General features: G+C 59.4%; 3 protein-coding genes across 7 annotated transcripts; 1 reads left to right on the top strand and 2 right to left on the bottom strand.

Annotated features, from left to right (window-relative positions):
- Window positions 1–1,031: 1,031 nt before the first annotated feature.
- On the bottom strand, window positions 1,032–4,584 carry CFL1 (cofilin 1). Its single transcript, XM_060104918.1, has 4 exons — window positions 4,475–4,584; window positions 2,275–2,582; window positions 1,919–1,995; window positions 1,032–1,696 (listed from the first exon to the last, which is right to left on the bottom strand). Exons 1-4 carry the CDS (start codon window positions 4,475–4,477, stop codon window positions 1,584–1,586), a joined length of 501 nt encoding a protein of 166 aa, XP_059960901.1. The 5' UTR covers window positions 4,478–4,584; the 3' UTR covers window positions 1,032–1,583.
- A 2,198-nt stretch (window positions 4,585–6,782) lies between these two features.
- MUS81 (MUS81 structure-specific endonuclease subunit) lies at window positions 6,783–12,691 on the top strand. 4 transcript variants are annotated; one of them, XM_060102814.1, is made up of 16 exons: window positions 6,783–7,179; window positions 7,273–7,399; window positions 7,646–7,728; window positions 8,274–8,372; window positions 8,488–8,556; window positions 8,717–8,802; window positions 9,129–9,269; window positions 9,442–9,537; window positions 9,624–9,745; window positions 9,839–9,936; window positions 10,494–10,610; window positions 10,705–10,800; window positions 10,982–11,110; window positions 11,187–11,290; window positions 12,132–12,215; window positions 12,307–12,691. In XM_060102814.1, the coding sequence occupies exons 1-16, from the start codon at window positions 7,045–7,047 to the stop codon at window positions 12,371–12,373; spliced, it is 1,653 nt and encodes a 550-aa protein (XP_059958797.1). In that variant the 5' UTR covers window positions 6,783–7,044; the 3' UTR covers window positions 12,374–12,691. The 4 variants fall into 4 exon arrangements, with proteins under 4 accessions (XP_059958797.1, XP_059958796.1, XP_059958800.1 ...); XM_060102813.1 differs by having other exon boundaries at window positions 7,273–7,402; XM_060102817.1 differs by lacking the exon at window positions 9,129–9,269 and having other exon boundaries at window positions 7,273–7,402.
- On the bottom strand, window positions 12,635–19,737 carry EFEMP2 (EGF containing fibulin extracellular matrix protein 2). 2 transcript variants are annotated; one of them, XM_060102819.1, is made up of 11 exons: window positions 19,604–19,737; window positions 19,175–19,292; window positions 18,898–18,946; window positions 18,093–18,299; window positions 17,377–17,499; window positions 16,979–17,095; window positions 16,715–16,834; window positions 14,980–15,099; window positions 14,766–14,892; window positions 14,328–14,523; window positions 12,635–13,458 (listed from the first exon to the last, which is right to left on the bottom strand). In XM_060102819.1, the coding sequence occupies exons 2-11, from the start codon at window positions 19,283–19,285 to the stop codon at window positions 13,297–13,299; spliced, it is 1,332 nt and encodes a 443-aa protein (XP_059958802.1). In that variant the 5' UTR covers window positions 19,286–19,292; window positions 19,604–19,737; the 3' UTR covers window positions 12,635–13,296. The 2 variants fall into 2 exon arrangements, with proteins under 2 accessions (XP_059958802.1, XP_059958801.1); XM_060102818.1 differs by lacking the exon at window positions 18,093–18,299 and having other exon boundaries at window positions 19,604–19,688.

Genomic DNA, 19,737 nt, shown 5'->3' with positions numbered 1-19,737 from the left:
CAGTGTCTTCAGCCACTTTTCAGAGTTCCAATAGTGCTCTCTATGGGAAGGTACAAGACCCAGAACTTGGAATCCAGGAGCAGTCTTCAAGGCGTGCCACCACCCCCATCAACCCTGGCAGACCACACATAAGACGAATTATAAATCCTCTACCCCCATTTCCTAACCAGTAAAATGGAACTACTCCTCCCTGCCTCCCTACCAGATACTGGCAAGCTCCAAGGAACTAAGGAACCAGTTAACTCCAGGCGGCTTTTTTAAGTTGATTGGTGGGGGCGGGCAGGGTATAAATCCTCCATCACCACCACCCCTAGGGCAATACTTCCACCTTTACCTGCGGGGCAGGTGAAAACCCAAAGCATAGGCTGGAAAGAGCCCACAGCAATGCCAGCAAGAAGTGTGGGGCTCCAGCCAACACCCTCTTGGTTAAACACAGGAAGATGGAGCCCAAGACACCTGGGTCTGAAGTCCTGGACTCCACCTGGCTGGCCCCGCCTCAGATCTCAGCCACATCTGCAGGCCAAAGACTCAACCTGGCTTCTGACTCACAGCAGCCACTGGACCCAGCCCTCATAAGTGAGTCAGCCATCCAGGAGAGAGGGCAGAGCAAAGACCAAATACTGAAGGTGGAGAAAAAGCTCAAGAAGCAACCAGTGACTTGCAGTCTTGGGGCCCGCACCTGGGCAAGACTGCACAGGGAATCAGAGAATGGGCCTCACTGTCCTGCTGCCCACCTGGGTCAAGGCAACAGAAGAAACCAGTTCAGGGATTAAGCTCCTCTATTCAAGGAACCCCTGCAGCCAGTAGCAGACACACCCTGGCTCAGCTACCTTCCAAACAGCCAGGCTGGTGCCAACTATGACAACAGGATATAGAGAGAACTGTCAGAAAGGAGGCTCAGCGAGTCACTGGGGCCAAATGAGGGTGTGTGGGGCTGGCTGGAGGAAGGTTTAGGGAAGAGATGCTGCTCATTCTCCTGGGCTACCCACCCCCGCACCAAGGTCCCCTGGGCCCCAACCTCAAAACAAACATCCCATTAGTGAGCCTTTTTATTGTTGTGTTTTTTTGTTTTTTTGTTTTTAATTGAGGGTCCCTTACTGGTCCTGCTTCCATAAGTGGCTGTGACCAGGGGCAAGGGGGAGGGGAACCAGGCGGCGCAGGGAGGGGTCATCTCCACAACATTCCATTTATACACAGAACTAAACAGACAAGCACAGAGTCACTATTGTGGTTAGAAGTTGGCAGCATGGGAAAAGGGAGGAACAAGGGGGGAACTGGGGTGTCGTTAAAAAAAATACAGGTCCCCCCCAAACAGGGGTTCCTGGGGGGAACTTGGTCTGTTTCAACCCAAGAGGAATCAGAAGATCAAAAGCGGTTTGGGAAGGCCAGAACCGTCAGGGATGGAGGGAGGAGGAGGAAGGTCCAGGGGGTGGGGGGGCTGTTTGGCAACTGGGGTGAAGGGACTGCCCTCCCCCTGCTGGGATCCCCCCAGCCCCTCCGGTCTGGCAGGAAGGGGGCAGCCTGCAACCCCCACGGGCAGGTCTGGGGCTGCCAGATGCTCCAGGCAGGGGGCTGGAGGGGGCTCACAAAGGCTTGCCCTCCAGAGAGATGACGGCGCTGCCCCCCAGCTTCTCTGCCAGGGTGCAGCGGTCCTTGACCTCCTCGTAGCAATTTGCTTGCAATTCATGCTTGATCCCTGTGGAGGAGAAGGGGGAGCGTCTGTGAGGGGGAGCACTGGGGCGGGGGTGGGGGTGCTGCGGCTGGGAAGGAGCCAGTAGAACAGATGGCGGGATAAGGCTACATCCAGCAGGCAGTGAATAGGAGACAGAGAGGGCTCTCCTCCACCATGCCGTCCACCCCACCCTGCAGCCAAGGCCTGAATGCAAGGGCATACGGCACCACCAACGCTGGCCCTTACCCGTCAGCTTCTTCTTGATGGCGTCCTTGGAGCTGGCATAGATCATTTTGCTCTTAAGGGGTGCACACTCAGGAGCCCTGGAGGGAAACAGAATCAGAGAACTTGCCGCAAAGCCCCCTCCTCCAAGTCTAGCAAGTGCCCTGAAGCGATACAGCACTTCCAGAAACCCCTGGGCTGGCCCCTAACACTCAAGCTTTTATCAAGTTCCTCACTGACAGGCATTTTATTACAACACCCTCCCCTGAAACGCGCACCTCTGGGTTAACGAGGAGCCACAGACCTTCCTGTCCTGGGAAAGGGGGGCGGGGCAGAGCTACGGCAGGTGACAGGAAAAGGTGCCTGCACGAGCAGCTCACCAGAAGATGAACACCAGGTCCTCCTTCTTGCTCTCCTTGGTCTCATAGGTTGCGTCGTAGAGGGCGTAGCGGCAGTCCTTGTCTGGCAGCATCTTGACAAAGGTGGCGTAGGGGTCGTCCACAGTCTGGCCCACGTCACCCACCAGGATCTCCTTGCCCTCCTCCAGGATGATGTTCTTCTTGTCTTCGCTCAGGCAGAAGAGCACCGCCTTCTTGCGCTTCTTCACCTCCTCCGGTGTCGACGACTTACGCACCTTCATGTCGTTGAACACTTTGATGACCCCATCAGAGACAGCCACGCCAGAGGCCTAGAGGACGAGCCACACGCACCTCATAAGGAACAAGTTTCTGGGACGTGCCCTTAAGTCCCTCCTTTGCTTTCTTAGGAAATCTGTCTAGATGTCAACAAATATAGTCCTCAGCCCCAAGAGATCATTAATCCCCTTCCCAAGACAAGTATCACTATTTTCCCTCCCAAGTCACTGTCAAAGGATCAGATGTGACACAACCCCAGAAAAGCCGCCATAGAAGAGACCTCTGATCACATAATTCAACACCATTCCTCCCCACCCCAACATCCTGCAGGCTAGATTAAAAACCTGTGAAAAGCAGTCTTGGCCAAGATGTGAGCCCAGAATTAAAAGAACCTACAGACGCACGGTACTCAGTCTCAGCTTTTGCATAGTGCTGACTCAGAACTTCACAGAGAGTAGAAGGGGACCCAAACAACCAGGTCATAATCATCTCTGAGAGAACCAGGACCCACAACGCTAGAGGGGTCACCAACGGTGCTCAACAGTTCTAGCAAGCCCACCAGAACTGTTCAACGCAGTTATCACACAAGGTATCCCTTTCTCTGCTGGAGTCTTCCTAAACCAAAGCAGGAACAACAAATCCCTAATTACGGCCCTACCCGACAACTCCCTGTTCTCCGGAAAAAAATGCAGGCCCCAAAGGTCGCTGATAGAAGTTAGCAGCCCAAACTCAAGGGCCCACGGTCCGTAAGAGCTCTTTAAACTTCTATTCTGGGTCGTGTTGGGGGCCACCCTAGCCAGGAATGGGAGTGAGACTGTCCACGGTGAAATCTGCCCCCGCTCCCGGAACTGCAGAGGAAGCCGGCCACGTGATTGAGCCGCTTCCGGAGTAGGCGGGGAAAGGAGATCGGCTAGACTCAGCCCCCTCCCCGAAAAAAACCCGTACCTAGAGGAAGCAGCACCTCCAGGGCCTCAACCCTAAGGAAGCGCCCTTACCGACAAGCTTACCGGCCCCCTGCGCTGCGGGCCTGGACAAATTACCCAACCTTCGGCTCTCACAGCCCTCGGGCCGAACACAGGGGACGGGGTGGTATCCGGGCGGTGCCCGCCTGGGTCACTTCCCTAAACTCGGCCCCACCCTCAGGCCCCATCCGGGAAAGCCGACAGCCCCGCTGGTCCACGGCTTCGGGCCCAGCAGCCAGGCCTGACCGTGTGCGCACGCGCCGGCCGGCAGCGCCGTTCCAGCCTCCGCCGGGTGTACTCTGCGAACCCAGCTCGCCTTGTGGGCTCGCTAGCTCCCGAGCACGGCCGTGATCAACGCGCTGTCCACTCTGTGCTGCGCGGTGCAAGTCTCTAATCCCAGGCGCCTGCGCCCGGACCCGGACACCCCCGCATCCCCGCTAGCCGCGCCGCCCCCGCCCCTTGCGAGCATCCCTGCCACCTGCTCTCGAGACAGACCCGCCAGAGAGGGAGGGTGACGCGGAGACAGGAACAGCCCCTGGGTGGGGCGCGCGCGCCGAGACCGCTCGCGCGCTTTTCCTTCGCCGCCCCCGGGCCAGGTTTGGATGCCGCGTGCTCCCGTCGAGCGCGCCCCCGTGAACCGACTCTCTTCGGCCCCGCCGCGGCGCGCGACACCGGCTGCTCAGCGAGGGACGGGCGCGCGCCCTGGACCCCTCCCCCACGGCCCTTGTCCGCGCGGGCGCAACAGCGGGGTGGGGGAGGGGAAGGGAGTCCAGGGGGCGCGCGAGCGACGTCCAAGCCGGCCCTCACCGGCGCCCGCGGGCGCGCACGCGCGTCCCGGCGCCGCCCGCCCCTCAGCACGAGACCCTCATCCCGCCCGGGGAGCTGGGGGAGGGGATGCCGACGTCGCTCCCCCGTTCCCTTTAGCGCGCGCAGATGATCGACTCGCAGCCGCCTCCCCTCCGGCGCCATGGCCTGCCGCTCACCATGTTTCCGGAAGAGAAAAGGAGATAGCAAGGAGAGCCAGAAAAGACAAGAGCCGCTGCAGCTGCTGCCGGGATCCGACTGAACGCGGCCTCTCCCGGCCCCTTCCGTTTAGTACGAGCCGCACAATGAGGGGCGGGGCGGGCTTCCGGCGCTCCCCCCGCGGGCCGACGGGAAATGAAGTCCGAGGGTCCTGCGCCGTCTTCGGGCTCGCTGGGTAACGGAGTCTTTTTCACCTGACGGCCTCCCGGCTCCACGTTGCATACTGGGAAATGTAGTTCAAAACAGCCGAGAGAGGCGGGGCTATGGCACGGAGAGCGCACCCGTTGGTCGAATTTCCCAGGAAACGCTCGGAGCTGAGCGAAGGCCTCGGTGTTGGGTAATATGACCTGAAAATGAGCCCCGACTTCGCGGCTCTCTAACTCGGAGGGAAACGGGTTTTCCTAAGATCCATCTTGGCACTATCTGGATCCTTTGGTCTGAAAATTTTCAGTGAGTTAGTATTTTGATTTTCCGAATTGAAGCACCTATGCATTGGCCTGGAATCCAGTCCTAGAGCAAGGAGAATCGCTAGTATAAGGCACCTTCTATCCAATAATCATTCGTTAAGCATCCTCCATGTGTAAAGCCACTCTTGTCTACTGAGAAAAGGCCATATGCAACGTCAATAAAATAAGAGAAAAAAACACAAGGGAAAGGCTACAGGAAATCTTTGAAAATAGAGATTTGTACTTGTTTTTAGGGTGTTTGGCAAAATCATGAGGTAATAAAGGGAGGACAGGGGTTTGTGCATTCAATTCAAGGATTATGTGCCTTTTACTAAACAGTGAAAAGCGGAAATAGATATTAAACCAAACTTGAGTCTCATTCTCATATGCCTGTAACCAGGCATATGGTTAATTAGTACCCGCAGAAATTGAGACAGAAGCTCTGTGGGAGCATAACCTTCAAAAAAAGAAACTGGGGTGGGGGACTCCGGGAAGATTCCTTTGGCCTCGAACAAAGGCCATGCCCTCTTACTCTGCAGGAGGAGAAGAAAGGGTCGCAAACAAGAGAATTGGGGGTATTGATCCCATATGCAGAATAAAGGGTGTAAAAGAAGAGGCAGAACCCTGGTCTTCAGGACCCGGGGAGCGACTCCCGAGAGTGGGGTACGTCGCAGAGCATGCCGGGGGTTGTAGTCGGGGACCTTCCGCCGCATCGCCCACCAACGGAGCTCCCGGGAGCCTCAGGTGGGGGCCACAGCTCAACCACCTCCCGCAAGCGGCCCTGCCTGGAGAGGAGGCTGGCTCCACCTTTTTTGAGCTTCGGAGTTTCCTAGAGCAACGACGAGGGGGAGGGAGACTTCGCAGTTACCCTGGAGACGCGCTCTCGCCCGCCCCTAGCTGCGGGATGCCCTAGATGTCCTTATTAGGACATGAGGCTAGAGGGGGCGAGGCCAAACCGAACGCCCGCTGGAGGCTCCTTATAAGGCAGCGTCGGGCGGGAGGCGGGAGTGTGGAGCAGGCTCGGGGGTGAGGGATCGAGGCGGGGCGGAGTTTGAAGGGGCGGGCCTGGAAGCTCTGGCGCCCGCCTCTCCGCTCCAGTAAGGCCTCGGATCCGCACCTCGCCACTTCCGGTGTAGCAGATGAGGGCTGCTCTAATTTGCTGGCGACTCTCGTGCTCAACTGGGACCCCTCTGCATAGTTCCCATCTTAACCTCCCTGAGGGTCCCCCACCTCCAATGAGTCTCAAAAACGATGAAGTGTTTTCCCCTTGTCCGGGCTTCTTACTCCCAAGTTGCTACCCCGAATCCAACAACGTGCCCACTTCAGCCCCTCCCACATATCCCGATGTCCAGTACCTCCTATTTGTTCCCTCTCTACTTGTCCTCTGCCCCCCTCTCCCCGTCCTGCAAGCTTTGGCCTTCCCTGCGTGTCCCCGACTTCGCGCCCCTCCCCCATGGAGGCCCCAGCTCGGGATCACCATTTCCTCGGAGGGTCTTTCAGCTGCACTCGCGTTACCTTTGTATCCTCATTCCCTGTACCCATTCCTAATGTCCCTCCGACAAAACTACCTGCAACCCATTTGTTCCCCCATCCCCCCGGACTCTTCATCAGCCCAGTCTCTACACCGTCCTCCGCTAGAGCGAGCCTGAAACTGACAGCCTTAGATTACTCGGTATGCACCGCCCCAACCAGACCTCCCAGCCACAGGGCGGCGCTGTCCACCTTCCTCTCTCCTGCACAAAGAGGACCCCCCCCACCCCCACCCCCGCTCTCGAATCTGGGTTGGGAGGAAGGGGCGGGTCAAGGCCTGGGGCGGGCGGGGCGCGTCCGAAAGGCCCGTCCTGTCCCGGGGCGGCGGGAAGGCGAAAGGCGGTAGAGACTGTGCTTGGCACCGACCACTTAGAGTAGCACAGGGGCGGGGAGGGCAGCAGAAATCAGTCCTCTGGTTAGTTCCCCGCATGGGACCACGTGATTAGAGAGGTCCCGCCCTCCTCCGCCGGAACCAGGTGTTCGAATCCCGTCTCCAGAACTAGCGGCATTTCAGTCCTGCCGGCGTGAGGGCTGGGGCTCACGCCCAGGGGATCATGGCAGCGCCGGTTCGCCTGGGCCGGAAACGACCGCTGCCCGTTTGCGCCAACCCGCTCTTCGTACGGTGGCTGACCGAGTGGCGGGACGAGGCAGCCAGCAGAGGGCGCCGCACGCAATTCGTGTTTCAGAAGGTGGGTTCTGGCCGGGCCTGATGGGAGACAGGTGCTGGCCGGGCCAGACAGCCAGGTCCACCCTGACCCGGTACTGTACCCCTACCCCGCCAGGCACTGCGCTCCCTACGGCGGTACCCACTGCCCCTGCACAGCGGCAAGGAAGCTAAGATCCTACAGCACTTCGGAGATGGGCTCTGCCGGATGCTGGACCGGCGGCTGCAGCAGCACAAGGCATCAGGTGGTGCGCGCTGGGAGCAGGGGTCGGTGGTCCCCTGAGCCTCCCCCAGATGCAGCCTCTGTAACCACCTGGGATACTTTGGCTTCAAGCTCCCTACTCCTGTCCAAATTGCTGTTTGACGTCGGGCTAGTGGCTGACTTTTTCAGAACCTCACCGCTCTCACCAACCACTTGAGCTGGCCGCGTCCCAGACCATCCTACCTGCTGGATTCCAGGGTCCAGGGTTGACTCTCTTCTACTCCCGCAGGTGACCATGCCCCATGTTCACCACCTGGAGCGAAGAGTCCAGCCCGGGAAAGGCCTGCCAAAGTCCAGGATCCTTACATGCCAGTGAGGAGAGGGCAGGGGGAGTAGAAGGGAAAGCGGGAGCACCAGGAGTAAGATTTTCTGGCTTGGGGGACTTAGCTGGGCTGGGTCCACATCCCACCAGTGACACCTGGCTCTGGGCAAATGACTTATTCTGTCTGATGCTTAGTTTTCTTATCTGTAGATGTAGATAGTTATAATAGAGTCAGTTGAGAGAATTCCACGATCAAGCTATTTAGGGGGCCAAGCCCAGTAAGTTATGGAATTTGCTGTTGAGTCTTCTCGTCTTACTTTCTCTGTCCTGTGCTAGAACTGAGGCTGGGCCAGGCCGATTACACCCCTACCCCACCCCCCATCCCCTGAAACTGTCCACCGTCTCATCGCAAGTTTGCAGGAGATCATACTATCACGTGGCCCATTTTACAGATACAGAAGCTAGAGAGGCAGCTGAGTAATTTGCTCAGGGCCATTTAGTCTGCTGAGATAGAACCTGAACCTCAGCCTTGCCAGGGATTCCGTCTGCAACAGCTGGCTGGCTTTTGGCTTCAAAGGCCCCCTGTACCTTTCAGGGTCCAACCCAGCTCAAAGCAGGAGGCTCTGGCAAGTATTGGCCAGCTCGGCACTCGGGAGCTCGAGCAGTACTGCTGCTGCTGTACCGGGAACACCTGGTGAGCGTCTGACCAAATCGGGAGTCCGGGGAACTGAGGCCACGGGCCTGCGGCTCCTGGGGCAGGCTGCTCGGGCACTGAACCTAAGTTGGTTACATTTCTGCCTTGGTTACAGAATTCTAGCGGCCATGGCTTCCTAACCAAGGAGGAGCTGCTGCAGAGGTGTGCCCAGAAGGCTCCAAGGGTGAGCACTGAGAGGGGGAAGGAGGGAGCCAAGTGGCTCTGGATCTGACCCTGAGCCCACCACAGGCTGCCCTTCTTGGGAGCAAGCAGCGGGGTGGGGCCAGGGAGTGGGCAGGTGGTAGCCCTGGGAGCTCTCTAAGGGTCTTCTCCCCTACGAACAGGTGGCCCCTGGAAGCGCTCGGCCCTGGCCAGCCCTCCGCTCCCTCCTCCACAGGAACCTGGTCCTCAGGACACAGCAGCCAGCTAGGTGGGGAGAACGACGTGAGGTGCAGGAGGCAGGGCGGGGGAGCAGGCGTGCTGTGCTGAGGTGGCCCTGCAGTCTGACGTGTACTTGCTGACCTGAGGAGTGGCCCTGGGCAGGTCCAGGGCAGGTCCAGGGGCCCTGGGCAGGTCCAGAGGCAGCTGATCTGAGGGGCGAGAACATGGCTAGCAGGAGGGGGGTTGGGCAGCCACTGGCCTTGTTTGTGAAGGGTCGCCAAGGCTGGTGAGACCAGCCTAGCTGGGGGCAGGCAGGGGAGCCCGCCAAGTATGAGTGAAGAAGGGAGATCTGTGTTCTCCTTTTCCACCCACCAGGTACTCACTGACTCCAGAGGGTCTGGAGCTGGCCCAGAAGCTGGCTGAGTCGGAGGGCCTGAGCTTGCTGAGTGTGGGCAGCGGGCCAGAGGAGCCCCCTGGGGAGGAGCCTGCGGTGCCAGGAGCGGCCTCAGCTGAGCTGTGAGGAGGGGGAGGGGGGAGAACAGGGGAGCAGGAGTCGTCCCCAAAATGAGGCCAGGACCCCACCCTGTCTCCATCAGTTCCAGCTGAGCTGTGGCTGCCCCACCTCGTAGGGGTGAGAGGAGCAGCCCCGGCCTTGCACACGCCGACTCCCACCCCTTCTCCCCGGTAGTGGCGCCAGCGAAGGGAACGTCCAGCAGCCACCGCTGGAGCTGGGGCCTGGAGAGTACAGGGTGCTGTTGTGCGTGGACGTTGGCGAGACCAAGGGGTGAGTGAGGTGGGGGGAGGTGAGGGAGAGGACGTGGCGAGGGCCCTGGCCTGCCCTGCCTCAGGCCTCCCACCGTGCAACTCCAGGGCGGGACCCAGGCCAGAGCTGCTCCAAGAGCTGCAGCGGCTGCACGTGACCCACACGGTGCGCAAGCTGCACGTCGGGGACTTCGTGTGGGTGGCCCAAGAGACCAGTCCCAGGGACCCGGGTAAGGGGTGTGGATGGGCAGGTGGGGGTCAGAGGCAGGGCCTGGTGGGTAAGGGGACGTGAGCCAACGGGACCCTTCTTGGCCTCCCGGCAGCACGACCTGGAGAACTAGTCCTGGACCACATCGTGGAGCGAAAGCGGCTGGATGACCTGTGCAGCAGCATCATCGACGGCCGCTTCCGGGAGCAAAAGGTTCCTTCACTGGCCTCACCACCCTCCCTGCCCCGGGCCCGCTCGGGCACTTCTGGGTGGTTTCCAGGCAGAGCTCCCACACCTCCAGCCACACCCCTTCTAGAGCTGCTCCAGGGCAGCCCTGAGATCAGACCCCCCTCGGGCCCCTCCAGGCGCACAGCAGGTGTGCAGGGTCTCTGGGCGGGGCTGGGGAGCAGGAACCCTAGGGTGTCCAGCCCCTGCAGTCCGGAGTAAACAGGGCTCACCCCTCAAGGAGTGGAACCGCAGCAGCTGTGTGTCAGTGCTGGCTGCTAGGCTGACCCCATAGGCCACGTATAGGCCAAGGGAAGCTTGAAGAATGGGCATCGCTCAGACGGTGGCAGGGCTTTCTGTGCAAGAGTAGCAGCGTGAGCAAAGGTGTGGAGGCCACTCTGAGGCAGGTGGAGGAGCTAGGGAGGATGAGGAGGTGACCTGGTGGGACCGAGGTCTCGTGACAATTTTGAGGGTGACTTGATGGACACCTAGCATATGAGCATCCAGGTCTTGACCCACCTGACCCTCCCCAACTGCCTGCCCAGTTCCGGCTGAAGCGCTGCGGCCTGGGGCGTCGAGTATACCTGGTGGAAGAGTATGGCTCAGTGCGTAACCTCAGCCTTCCCGAGGGCACGCTGCTGCAGGCTGTCACCAACACTCAGGTGAGCCGGGAGGGCAGGGCCAGGCTGGCAGGGACCCTGTGGTCTACGGCTCCACTCAGGAGCCACTCTCCTTCCCTTGGATCCTCTTTTCCAGGTCATCGATGGCTTCTTTGTGAAACGCACAGCAGATATTAAGGAGTCAGCAGCCTACCTGGCCCTGTTGACAAGGGGCCTGCAGAGACTCTACCAGGTGAGCAGGTGCATCTGTCCAGCACTGGCCCCTTACTTGGGTCCCGTGTTCCCTCAAGGAAGGCGAGGTGAGTGAGATCCCTGTTTCTCAGGCTGGCCCACTGAGGCCTGGGATGGGGCAAGGCCTGGCTGGGGGCTGTCCCCTAGAGCTCTGGCCTGGCCTCAGTTCCCTCTTTCCTCAGGGCCACACCCTCTACAGTCGCCCCTGGGGAACCCCAGGGGACCCTGAATCAAGGGCTGGGCCCTCCCCAAACCCTCTCTGCTCACTCCTCACCTTCAACGACTTCAACGCGGGAGCCATCAAGAACAAGGTACTGCCTCTGCCCAGCCCCTCCTTACAAGGTCCAGCCCTGGGCCGCTCCTCATATGGTCCTCCCCTGACCCCAGGCCCAGTCTGTGCGGGAGGTGTTTGCCAGGCAGCTGATGCAGGTGCACAGAGTGAGCGGGGAGAAGGCGGCAGCCCTGGTGGATCAGTACAGCACCCCTGCCAGGTAGGCCGCCACAGAGCCCGTCCTCTGCCCCTGCCCACCCTGCGTGGACGTCAACTCAAGCCAGTGCCTTGCGGGTGGTCTGGCTCTGTGAGGGCTGGACAGACCCAGCTGATACCTGAGCAGTTCACGGAGGTCCGGTGGTGAGGAAGACAGAGCCAGCCAAGACCAGACAGAATCTCAGGCATTGGGAGGAGGGAGGGAGAGACATTCTACAGTAAGTCCCCTACATACGAACAAGTTCCATTCCGAGAGCACGTTCATAAGTCCGATTTGTTTGTAAGTCTAACAAAGTTAGCCTAGATACCCAACTAACACAGTCAGCTGTACACCGCTGCTTTTACGCTTGCTTCTGGACATCCAGGCTTGAAATAAAGATACTGTACTACTGTGCTCTATACAATACTGTAAAGCACACGGAAGCACAACCACCTGTAAAGGATGCACATGAGTGAGCGTGTACACCAGATGTGTGAACTAACTTACGTGATTGGACACGCGAACATATGTTCGCATCTTTGAAAGTTCGCAACTTGAAGGTTCATATGGAGGGGACTTCCTGTATCTGGTGCAGCAGAGAAGGCTTCCTGGAGGAGTGGGTGGGCCATGAAGACTGGGCCAAGAACAGCCATACTTGGGAAACATTTGCAGGAGCATGAAAGGATGAGCAGGATGGAGCAGGGCCTTGAATGCCAGGTTCAGGAAGTGCGGCCATGGTCCTGACTCTAACCCATGCCAGCCTCTTCAGCCCGTCTTCTGTGACACTGGCCTGAGCCACTCAGGATGGGCCAGCAGTCAGCCATTTCCAAAACTTAGAAACTCATACTCCCCACCCCACCCTCAGCCTACTGGCTGCCTATGATGCCTGTGCCACGCCGAAGGAAAAGGAAATGCTGCTGAGCACCATCAAGTGTGGACCACTGCAGAGGTGAGGGCAGGAGACAGAACCTGGAGAGAGTAGGTGGGGCGCGGTTACCCTCACCCAGGCCTGACCCTTACTTGCCTTTCTCTTTGTGCAGGAATCTGGGGCCTGCTCTGAGCAGGACCTTGTCACAGCTTTACTGCAGCCATGGCCCCCTGACCTGAGCTATGCCACAAGACAGACCCCCGCCCCCATCTTCCCAGGCTACGCAGCCTTTTAACCGGAATCTTTGGGCTACAATAAAAATCTTAAGTGTTTGCAGCTTTATGTGTTAGGAGGGGATGCCAGGCCCCAGGGGTCTTGTAAGATATCCAGGTAGGAACTGGGGACACCATTGGGTCCAGTTTTTAAACTGAGCTCCTCAGGACCCCTGGGGTCCCCTGGCAGGGCACTGAGACTGCCGGGGAGATGAAGTCAGTGAGGCGTTGCAACTTTGAATCTAGTTTATGTCATCAGAGTTCTCTGATCAAATAAAATTTCCTTTGAGAAGAAGTTCTGTAGCTTGGAAAAGAAAAGTTTATAAAGCGCTAACAGTCCAGTTGCCTCATTTTATGGATTGGAACACTGAGGCTCAGGGAGCTACTAGGATTTCTCCAAATTGATTGTTTGAGGCCAAGCTAGGATTGAAACCCAGGGCCTCCTGGCACTGTCTAGAGCAGGATCGTTCGGGCCCACTGCAGACCAGCCAAGCCCACATTTCTGGGCTGGGGCCTGGAGTTGGCAGCCTCATTACCTCTTGCCTCCTCAGGGTGATTCTGATGCCCATGGTATATAGGCCAGTTCCAGTCTTGGGGATGCAGCTCCGAGCTCCTGTCAATGGAGCCCTTCAGCCTGGACAGAGATAACCCCCACCTTTAGGTGGACGTGGCCCGCCTCCCATGAGCCTGCCCTTTCCCCACTCTGGGGTTCACTGCAGTGTGACCCACCCACCTCAGCCACCAGGACTCCTTCTTTCTCCCTTTATTGCCTTTCTCTCTCTACCCTTCACAACAGCGTCTTCCCTTTTTAGCAGAACAGTCATCCCTGAGCCCCAGGCTCCTCGGCTACAGGGAACCTCCCCCTCCCTGAGAGCTCCCCCGCCCACTCCTCAGAAGGTGTAGGCCCCCACGAAGACGGTGAGTCTCAGTACAGAGCTGGCCCGGTAGCTCATGAGGGAGTTCATGGTGACCATCTCGAGGTCCAGCACGTACTCCCGGGGGCCTGTCACAGGCCGCGCGAGGACCAGCATGGCGCTGACATTGTTGATTTGCTGCAGGGTACAGTGGGTGGGGGGACACGTAGATTGCGTCAACCTACACACCAGGACCCTACCCCGGCATCACCTCCCTGCCCCGAGTCTGGTATCCACAACCAGTTGGCTGTGAAGTGGAGAGAGCCCTGGTCAGCCTGGGACCCCAGGCGCTCATCCAGATCTGTGACTCCCTCGACATCTGCACCCGGGCTCCTGCCCTCAGAAACATCCCCTGGTGCTCTTCCCACCCTTTCCAGCTAGTTCTTCTTTTGTCTAACCACAGTCAACTGATTCAGGGCCAGGTGTGAGACTCTGGGGAGCGGTGGGGCCTTTGGTGACCTGGAGCAGGCAGACTCCCCTTCAAAGCACTCAATTCCAGAAAGAGAAAACCAGCACTGGTACCAGACAAACCCTTACACCCCTCACTGTGTCACATCCGGACCCTGCCCTCCTCCCACCTCCACCAGCGGAGAGCTGGATTCTCAGATCCCAGGCCCCTGCGCCAACCCCTGCTACCTCTCTCTCCAAGATCCAGCTCCACTTGCTTGCCCTTCCCAGACTCTGCTGTGTCTGTTACCTCCAGCCTCTCATGCTAGTCCTTTGTCCTAAGGGTGAAGCAGTTGAAGCCAGATACACAGACCAGCACAGGGACTCAAACCCCAGTGTCTGAGTGCCTTGCTAGAATTGTATTTAACAATCTGTAGTTTGTACCAAGGGAATTTAGAACACTCCTGCCTTGCTATAGAAATTCTGACCCTTGGGGGGAGGGACACTGAGAGAAGAGGCGGGGCATGGTGGCATAGTTGCGTCTCCCACTTAAGGTTTCCTGGAATTCAGTTTTGGATTATGCAAGTCAGTTGAGGGGTGGGGTTAGAGGAAAGCCTTACCCTAATGTAGAAGTCTCCCTGCGAGTTTCCAGCACGGATCTGAAAAGCATTGTAGGCGCCAGGGTAGACGGAGGTCGCTTGGATTTGGAACACGTCGGCCGGTACGCTCCGCTCCGAGGTGATGCTCATGTAGCGGTGCACGATGGACGAGGGCTGCTCCCGGCACAGGGGGTTGGAAGCCGGACAGAGGCAGCGACTGGAGACCCCGAGATGGGAACACAAATGAGGTCATAGCCCATCCTTTAAATCTGGCCCACCCCCAAAATTAGGGATCCCAAAAGGATCCTCCCACTCCCGCTGTAACAGCATGCGTGGTTTAGTCGGACTACAACTCCCATCGGCCCTCAGAGCACTCGGCAGCCCGAACAGGTGCCAGTCAGCCGCAGAGCTCTCTGGGAGTCGTAGTTTCTGCTATGGCTTGGTGTCGAGTTGACTCACTTGTCCGACACCTGGACATAGGGCTCCACGCAGCGGTTGGTGTCCACGCAGCGGTAGCCCCCGTGGAAGTTGACACACGTTTGGGCCTCAGAGCACTGGTGCGCACCCGACTCACACTCGTCAATGTCTGTGCCGGGGGAGAGGGGCTGGAACCCGGATACCAGGCCACCAGCCCCTGACACCACCCTGCCCGCTGCACCGGGGCAACCTGTACCTTGGCACAGGCGCGTGGCCAGCAACTGGTAGCCCTGCGGGCAGTGGCAGGAGAAGCGGCCTGGCTCGTTGACACAGCGGTACTGGCAGAGGTAACTGGAGTAGCTGCACTCATCGATATCTGGGGGGGGGGGGGGGGGGGCGGGGGCGGGGCTGAGGACTGGGCTGCCGCAGTCCTCCAGCTCAGCCCCACACATGTTCATCTATCTCATCGACTGAGCCTGGCCCCAGGTTAGGCTCAGTGTAGGAAGAAGCAGAAGAGACAGGCCCTGCGGAACTCAGCAGCGGACAGAGGGTTCAAGAAAGAACTGCCCAGGGGACTTTCCTGGCGGTCCAGTGGTTAAGACTCCGCACTTCCACTGAAGGGGGCACGGGTTCCATCCCTGGTCCGGGAACTAAGATCCCAGAAGCCACGTGGCCAAAAAAAAAAAAAAAAGAAAGAAAGAAAGGACTGCCCAGCTCACAGATCTCTCTTTGCCCCAGGACTATAAGGTGATATTAATGAGAGCACTGGGAATCTAGAGGTTTGGCTTTATATTCTACTGAGTTTGGGGAACCTCAGTTTCCCTGTCAATAAAATCAGTGGCTTAGGGCCTCCCTGGTGGCGCAGTGGTTGAGAGTCCGCCTGCCGATGCAGGGGATACGGGTTCGTGCCCCGGTCTGGGAGGATCCCATATGCCGCGGAGCGGCTGGGCCCGTGAGCCATGGCCGCTGGGCCTGCGCATCCGGAGCCTGCGCATCCGGAGCCTGTGCTCCGCAACGGGGGAGGCCACAACAGTGAGAGGCCCGCATACCACAAAAAAAAAAAAAAAAAAAAAAATCAGTGGCTTAGACTGATGAGCCCTCGAGGCATCCCAGCCTGCTCTGGGTTTCAGTACTTTGCCCGAATCCTGCAACCTACAATCCGCCCAAGCACAGTCACCTCCTGCCAACTGTGAGCAGCACAGGCAGCAGCCAGGTTTTCTCCGCTGTGCTCCTTACGCTGCCCGGCACCTAGCCAGATACCAGTGCGGCCTTCCTCGGCAGCAAAGCACAAAGCATAACAGAAACAGAGCACGTGGCCGGTTGACATGGAATGAGATAGCGCCCTGGCCCCATGGGGCAAGTCACTCAACCTCTCTTCATTGAAGTATTTTATCTTATTTTTTGTAATCCTCCCAACAAAATTTGAGGGAAGTATTAATGTCAATTTGCAGAGGTGGAAAAACTGCTATTTATCTCATAGGATTGTTGGCAGGATCAAATAAGGCCAAATACGTAAGGAAAGCATACTGCACAGGGCAGGTTCTCAATAAATGCTAATTCACTTTAAAGCGTTGCTGCTTGGGACTTGAAAAAGTCTGTCGTCATTTTCTCACTTAATTCTCAAGACAACCTATTCTACAGAAGAATAAATGGACTCAGAGAGAAGAGTGACTTGCCCTGGTCCAGGATTCGCATGCACATCAGCCTGATTCCCAGGGAGGGGGGCACCTACATCTTCGTTCAGTCTCCCTGCTGAGCTTCGGTGAGGATCTAACTGCTCCCCTCTGTGCCTTCCCCACCAGGCTGGGAGTTCTGGTGGGCAGCTCTGTAGGTGCCCAGCCACCAGCTGGGGTGGAGTACCAGGAGGCACAAGGGTGCAGGATGGACAGGACGTGGAGGCATCAAGGGGAGGGCTGTGTGGCAGGAGGTGCAGCATGACACAGGGCCTGGGGGACCAGTGGAGGGACATGCAGCAGGGGTAGAGCTCTCACCACTGCAGGAGAAGCCATCCCGGTGCAGCTCATAGCCCTGGTGGCAGCGACACAGGAAGGTCCCATAGGAGTTGAAGCAACGCTGCTCACACGGAGCCCCCATGTCGCATTCGTTCACATCTGGGGGTGCCGGGAAGAGGGGAAGGGGTGAAAGCCGAGGAGCAGCCCAGAGCACCCGCTGCCCCTGGGCTGGTCAGGAAGGGAGCTCCCCCACCCCACACCACCCTGCGCAGGACCCAGGAGCCTGGCCCAGCCCGGCCTCACCCACACAGGAGCGGTTGTTGGGCCCCAGCTGGAAGCCCGGCTCGCACTGGCATCGAAAGGAACCAGGCAAGTTCACGCAGCGGTGCTGGCAGTAGCGGTAGCGGCACTCGTCTATATCTGGGATGGAGGCAGGGGAAGGACAGCAGAGGGCAAGTGTCAGGTGCGGCCCAGGCCAGCTGGGACTCATCACCCGTAGTCTTGCTTGTGTCTGGGCTGGGCCAGATCAGCCAGGACTCACACATACACGCATACAGTCCTGTGTCTGGGGACAGTAAGGCAGAGGTGGCAGGGGACTGGGGTAAAACCTGGGGGTGGGTTGGAATGGGGATCAGGTGCTAGAGTGAGAGCCAGGCCATGGGCACAGAGCAGGGACCAGAAAGGCCACTCCCCAGACTCACCCACACACTCGGGCCCGATCTTGCGGTAGCCGTCGGGGCAAGTACACTGGTAGGAGCCAGGTAGGTTATGGCACTCCTGGCTGGGGCGGCAGTCGTGCAGGGCCTGGGCACACTCGTCCACGTCTGCAGGAGACACCACTCAGCCCCTGCCTGGCAGCCCATGCACCACCCGACATGACAGACACCTCAGCATGGGAGCACACAGGTCAGGTACCACTTACATGGATGTGTGGGTCCACAATAGGAACACGTGGACCCGCCCAACAGCACAAATAAGAGTTTACCAGCTTGGAGCCAATGAGAACGGCACCCCTACGCTGGGAGACCTCATGCCAGGGAAGCATAGGATAAGGCCCTGCCCATACTCCGAGGAGCACAGATTCCAGGGCCTTCCTCCAAGGCCCGAGGCACCCAGGGGTGGGGTGCAGACCAGGAAGGGGCAGGGGCAGAGGCTGAGAGGCAGAGCTCTTGCAGTACGACTGCAGCAGTCAAGGCGAGGGTCCCAGAGGCTGGCTGGGCAGTATAACAGGAGCTGGGGTCACCTGTGGCAGGCCCCACGCGAAGTGAGGATCTGGACAAGGGTCTGGCTGTTATCCTAGTGGCCCTGAGGAGGCTCTTGAGCAAGGGAGGAACGTGAGGTGTAAGTTTTTAAGATGCAGTGAGAGATGCTCAGTAGAAGGGTTGGAAGCCTCAGTGCCAGGGTGACCCTTACTCACCCGTGCAGCTCTCTTGCTCATCGGGCTCATAGCCCGGGAGGCAGGGGTTGGGGTGCTCAGCAGGGGGCACTGGTGGTGGTGGTCCCTCACCATGCAGGTCACTGATGACAGCAGCAGAGCGGGGCAGGCACAAGTAGCCCCCATAGTGGTTGATACATTTCATTTCCCCCTTGCAGGCCTCCGGGATGGTCACGCACTCATTGACATCTGCGGAGAGGGGCCTGCTGGGCACAGCCAGTCTCCTGGGCCGGCCGTGGAGGGGGTGGGAGGCAGGAGCCCATCTCAGCCTTCTCTAAGCTGAGTGACCCGGGCAGGGCCTTCCCTCTCTATTCAACAAGCTAAGGCTGCCTGCCCAGGGCCCCTTCCCAGGGCCTGCCAGGGCTGATGGTGGGGCAGTTGTTCCTATAGTCACCCCCGTTTTCTTGCCCCCAAGAGGGTCTCTGTCCCTCCCCAAAGCCCTGGCCCTGACAGCCTAAGAGTGATGTGCAGGCCTCCTTACCCACCCCCACAGGCACTGCTCTCCTGGAGCCGTGATGGGACAAAGCTGGATAGGACAGTGATTAGAGGAGGTATCCAGGGCAGCGCCCTGCTGCTCTCTAGACTCCTGAGGGGGCAGGGTGTCCTGGGTTTCTCTGAGAGGGAGGGGCCTGGATGGTTTCTCCACCCCTAGCCAAGCTGGCCCCCTGAGAACCAGAGCTGGCCACGGCCAGGCAGAGCTGGGCAGGAGACAGAGCAGCTCTTGGAGGTGGGGTTCCAATCCCCTTCCCAGTTCTCGGGGGTGGGTCAGTCCCCTAAGCATCCTCACCCCGGCAGTGCTGGCTGTCAGGGTCCCACTCATAGCCGTCTGTGCATTCCTACAAGGGGACCAGAGGTGGCCAGTGATCACCCCTGGCCCCCTCTAGCTGACCAGGCCAAGACCAGGGCCCAAGCCTGGCCACCCTCCCCGCCTGCTCCAAACAATGGCCCCAGCTGCCCCACCAACCAGGGGAGGGGAGAATCTTCCCCAGCAGCAGCCACCCCAGGATCCTGGTCTCTGTGTCCCTGCCCAGCCCAGCCCAGCCCAGTGACCCCACTGTCCCCACCGTGTAGCTGTCGGGCTCCTCGGAATCCTGGGGAGACGCTGCCCCCAAGAGCAACAGCAGCAGCGCCCAGAGCAGTAGAGACGCGGGGAGGCAGGAGGCGAAGGGGAGCATCCTGGGGCTGGGGGATGGTGGGCGGGGGTCAGGGCGCCTCTGCCACAGCAGCCCGCATTCCCGGTACCAGGACTCAGAGCCGTGGCCCCGGCCGCCTCCCGCCCGGAACCGTGCTTGGGGCCCCGGAGCCTCCCAGGGCCGAGGGCCGACTCCTCACGCAGGCCGGGGTTCAGGGCCCACCCGCCCGGGGCCGCCCCGCCCCGCCCCCGCCCGGTCCCCCAGCGGCTCCGGCCGAGGAGCGAGGGCCTCTCGGCTCCTTGCTGACGCGACTCGGCCGAGACTCTGGCTCGCGCCCTCCCCCCATGGACGGCCACTCACTTGGGCCCGCGACGGCCCCGCGGCCCGCGGCTCCGGCGGCTCGGCTGGCTTCGGCAGTGTCTGCGGCAGACGGACAGGCGGACGGCGCAGCTCCCTGGACGCGCGGCCCCAGGAAGCGCCCCCCGCCCGCCCGC

This window comes from Mesoplodon densirostris, chromosome 7, assembly GCF_025265405.1.
Source record: "Mesoplodon densirostris isolate mMesDen1 chromosome 7, mMesDen1 primary haplotype, whole genome shotgun sequence".
In the NCBI taxonomy this organism is placed as follows: domain Eukaryota; kingdom Metazoa; phylum Chordata; class Mammalia; order Artiodactyla; family Ziphiidae; genus Mesoplodon; species Mesoplodon densirostris.
Note: the sequence above shows the minus strand (reverse complement) of the source record. Positions and strands in the feature narration are given on the sequence as shown.

Bases quoted from the DNA above. Each gene is read 5' to 3' on its own strand.
- MUS81 (XM_060102813.1), top strand. From the start codon at position 7,045: ATGGCAGCGCCGGTTCGCCTGGGCCGGAAACGACCGCTGCCCGTTTGC. The intron at 8,803-9,128 runs GTGGGGAGAACG...TCCACCCACCAG, and splicing joins AGGACACAGCAGCCAGCTAG to GTACTCACTGACTCCAGAGG. The intron at 10,801-10,981 runs GTGAGCAGGTGC...CTCTTTCCTCAG, and splicing joins GCCTGCAGAGACTCTACCAG to GGCCACACCCTCTACAGTCG.
- EFEMP2 (XM_060102819.1), bottom strand. From the start codon at position 19,285: ATGCTCCCCTTCGCCTCCTGCCTCCCCGCGTCTCTACTGCTCTGGGCG. The intron at 16,835-16,978 runs GTGAGGCCGGGC...CGGCACCCCCAG, and splicing joins CAACAACCGCTCCTGTGTGG to ATGTGAACGAATGCGACATG. The intron at 15,100-16,714 runs GTGAGAGCTCTA...CCCCCCCCCCAG, and splicing joins GGATGGCTTCTCCTGCAGTG to ATATCGATGAGTGCAGCTAC.
- CFL1 (XM_060104918.1), bottom strand. The intron at 1,996-2,274 runs GTGAGCTGCTCG...GTTTCCCTCCAG, and splicing joins GACCTGGTGTTCATCTTCTG to GGCTCCTGAGTGTGCACCCC. The intron at 1,697-1,918 runs GTAAGGGCCAGC...TCTCCTCCACAG, and splicing joins CATCAAGAAGAAGCTGACGG to GGATCAAGCATGAATTGCAA.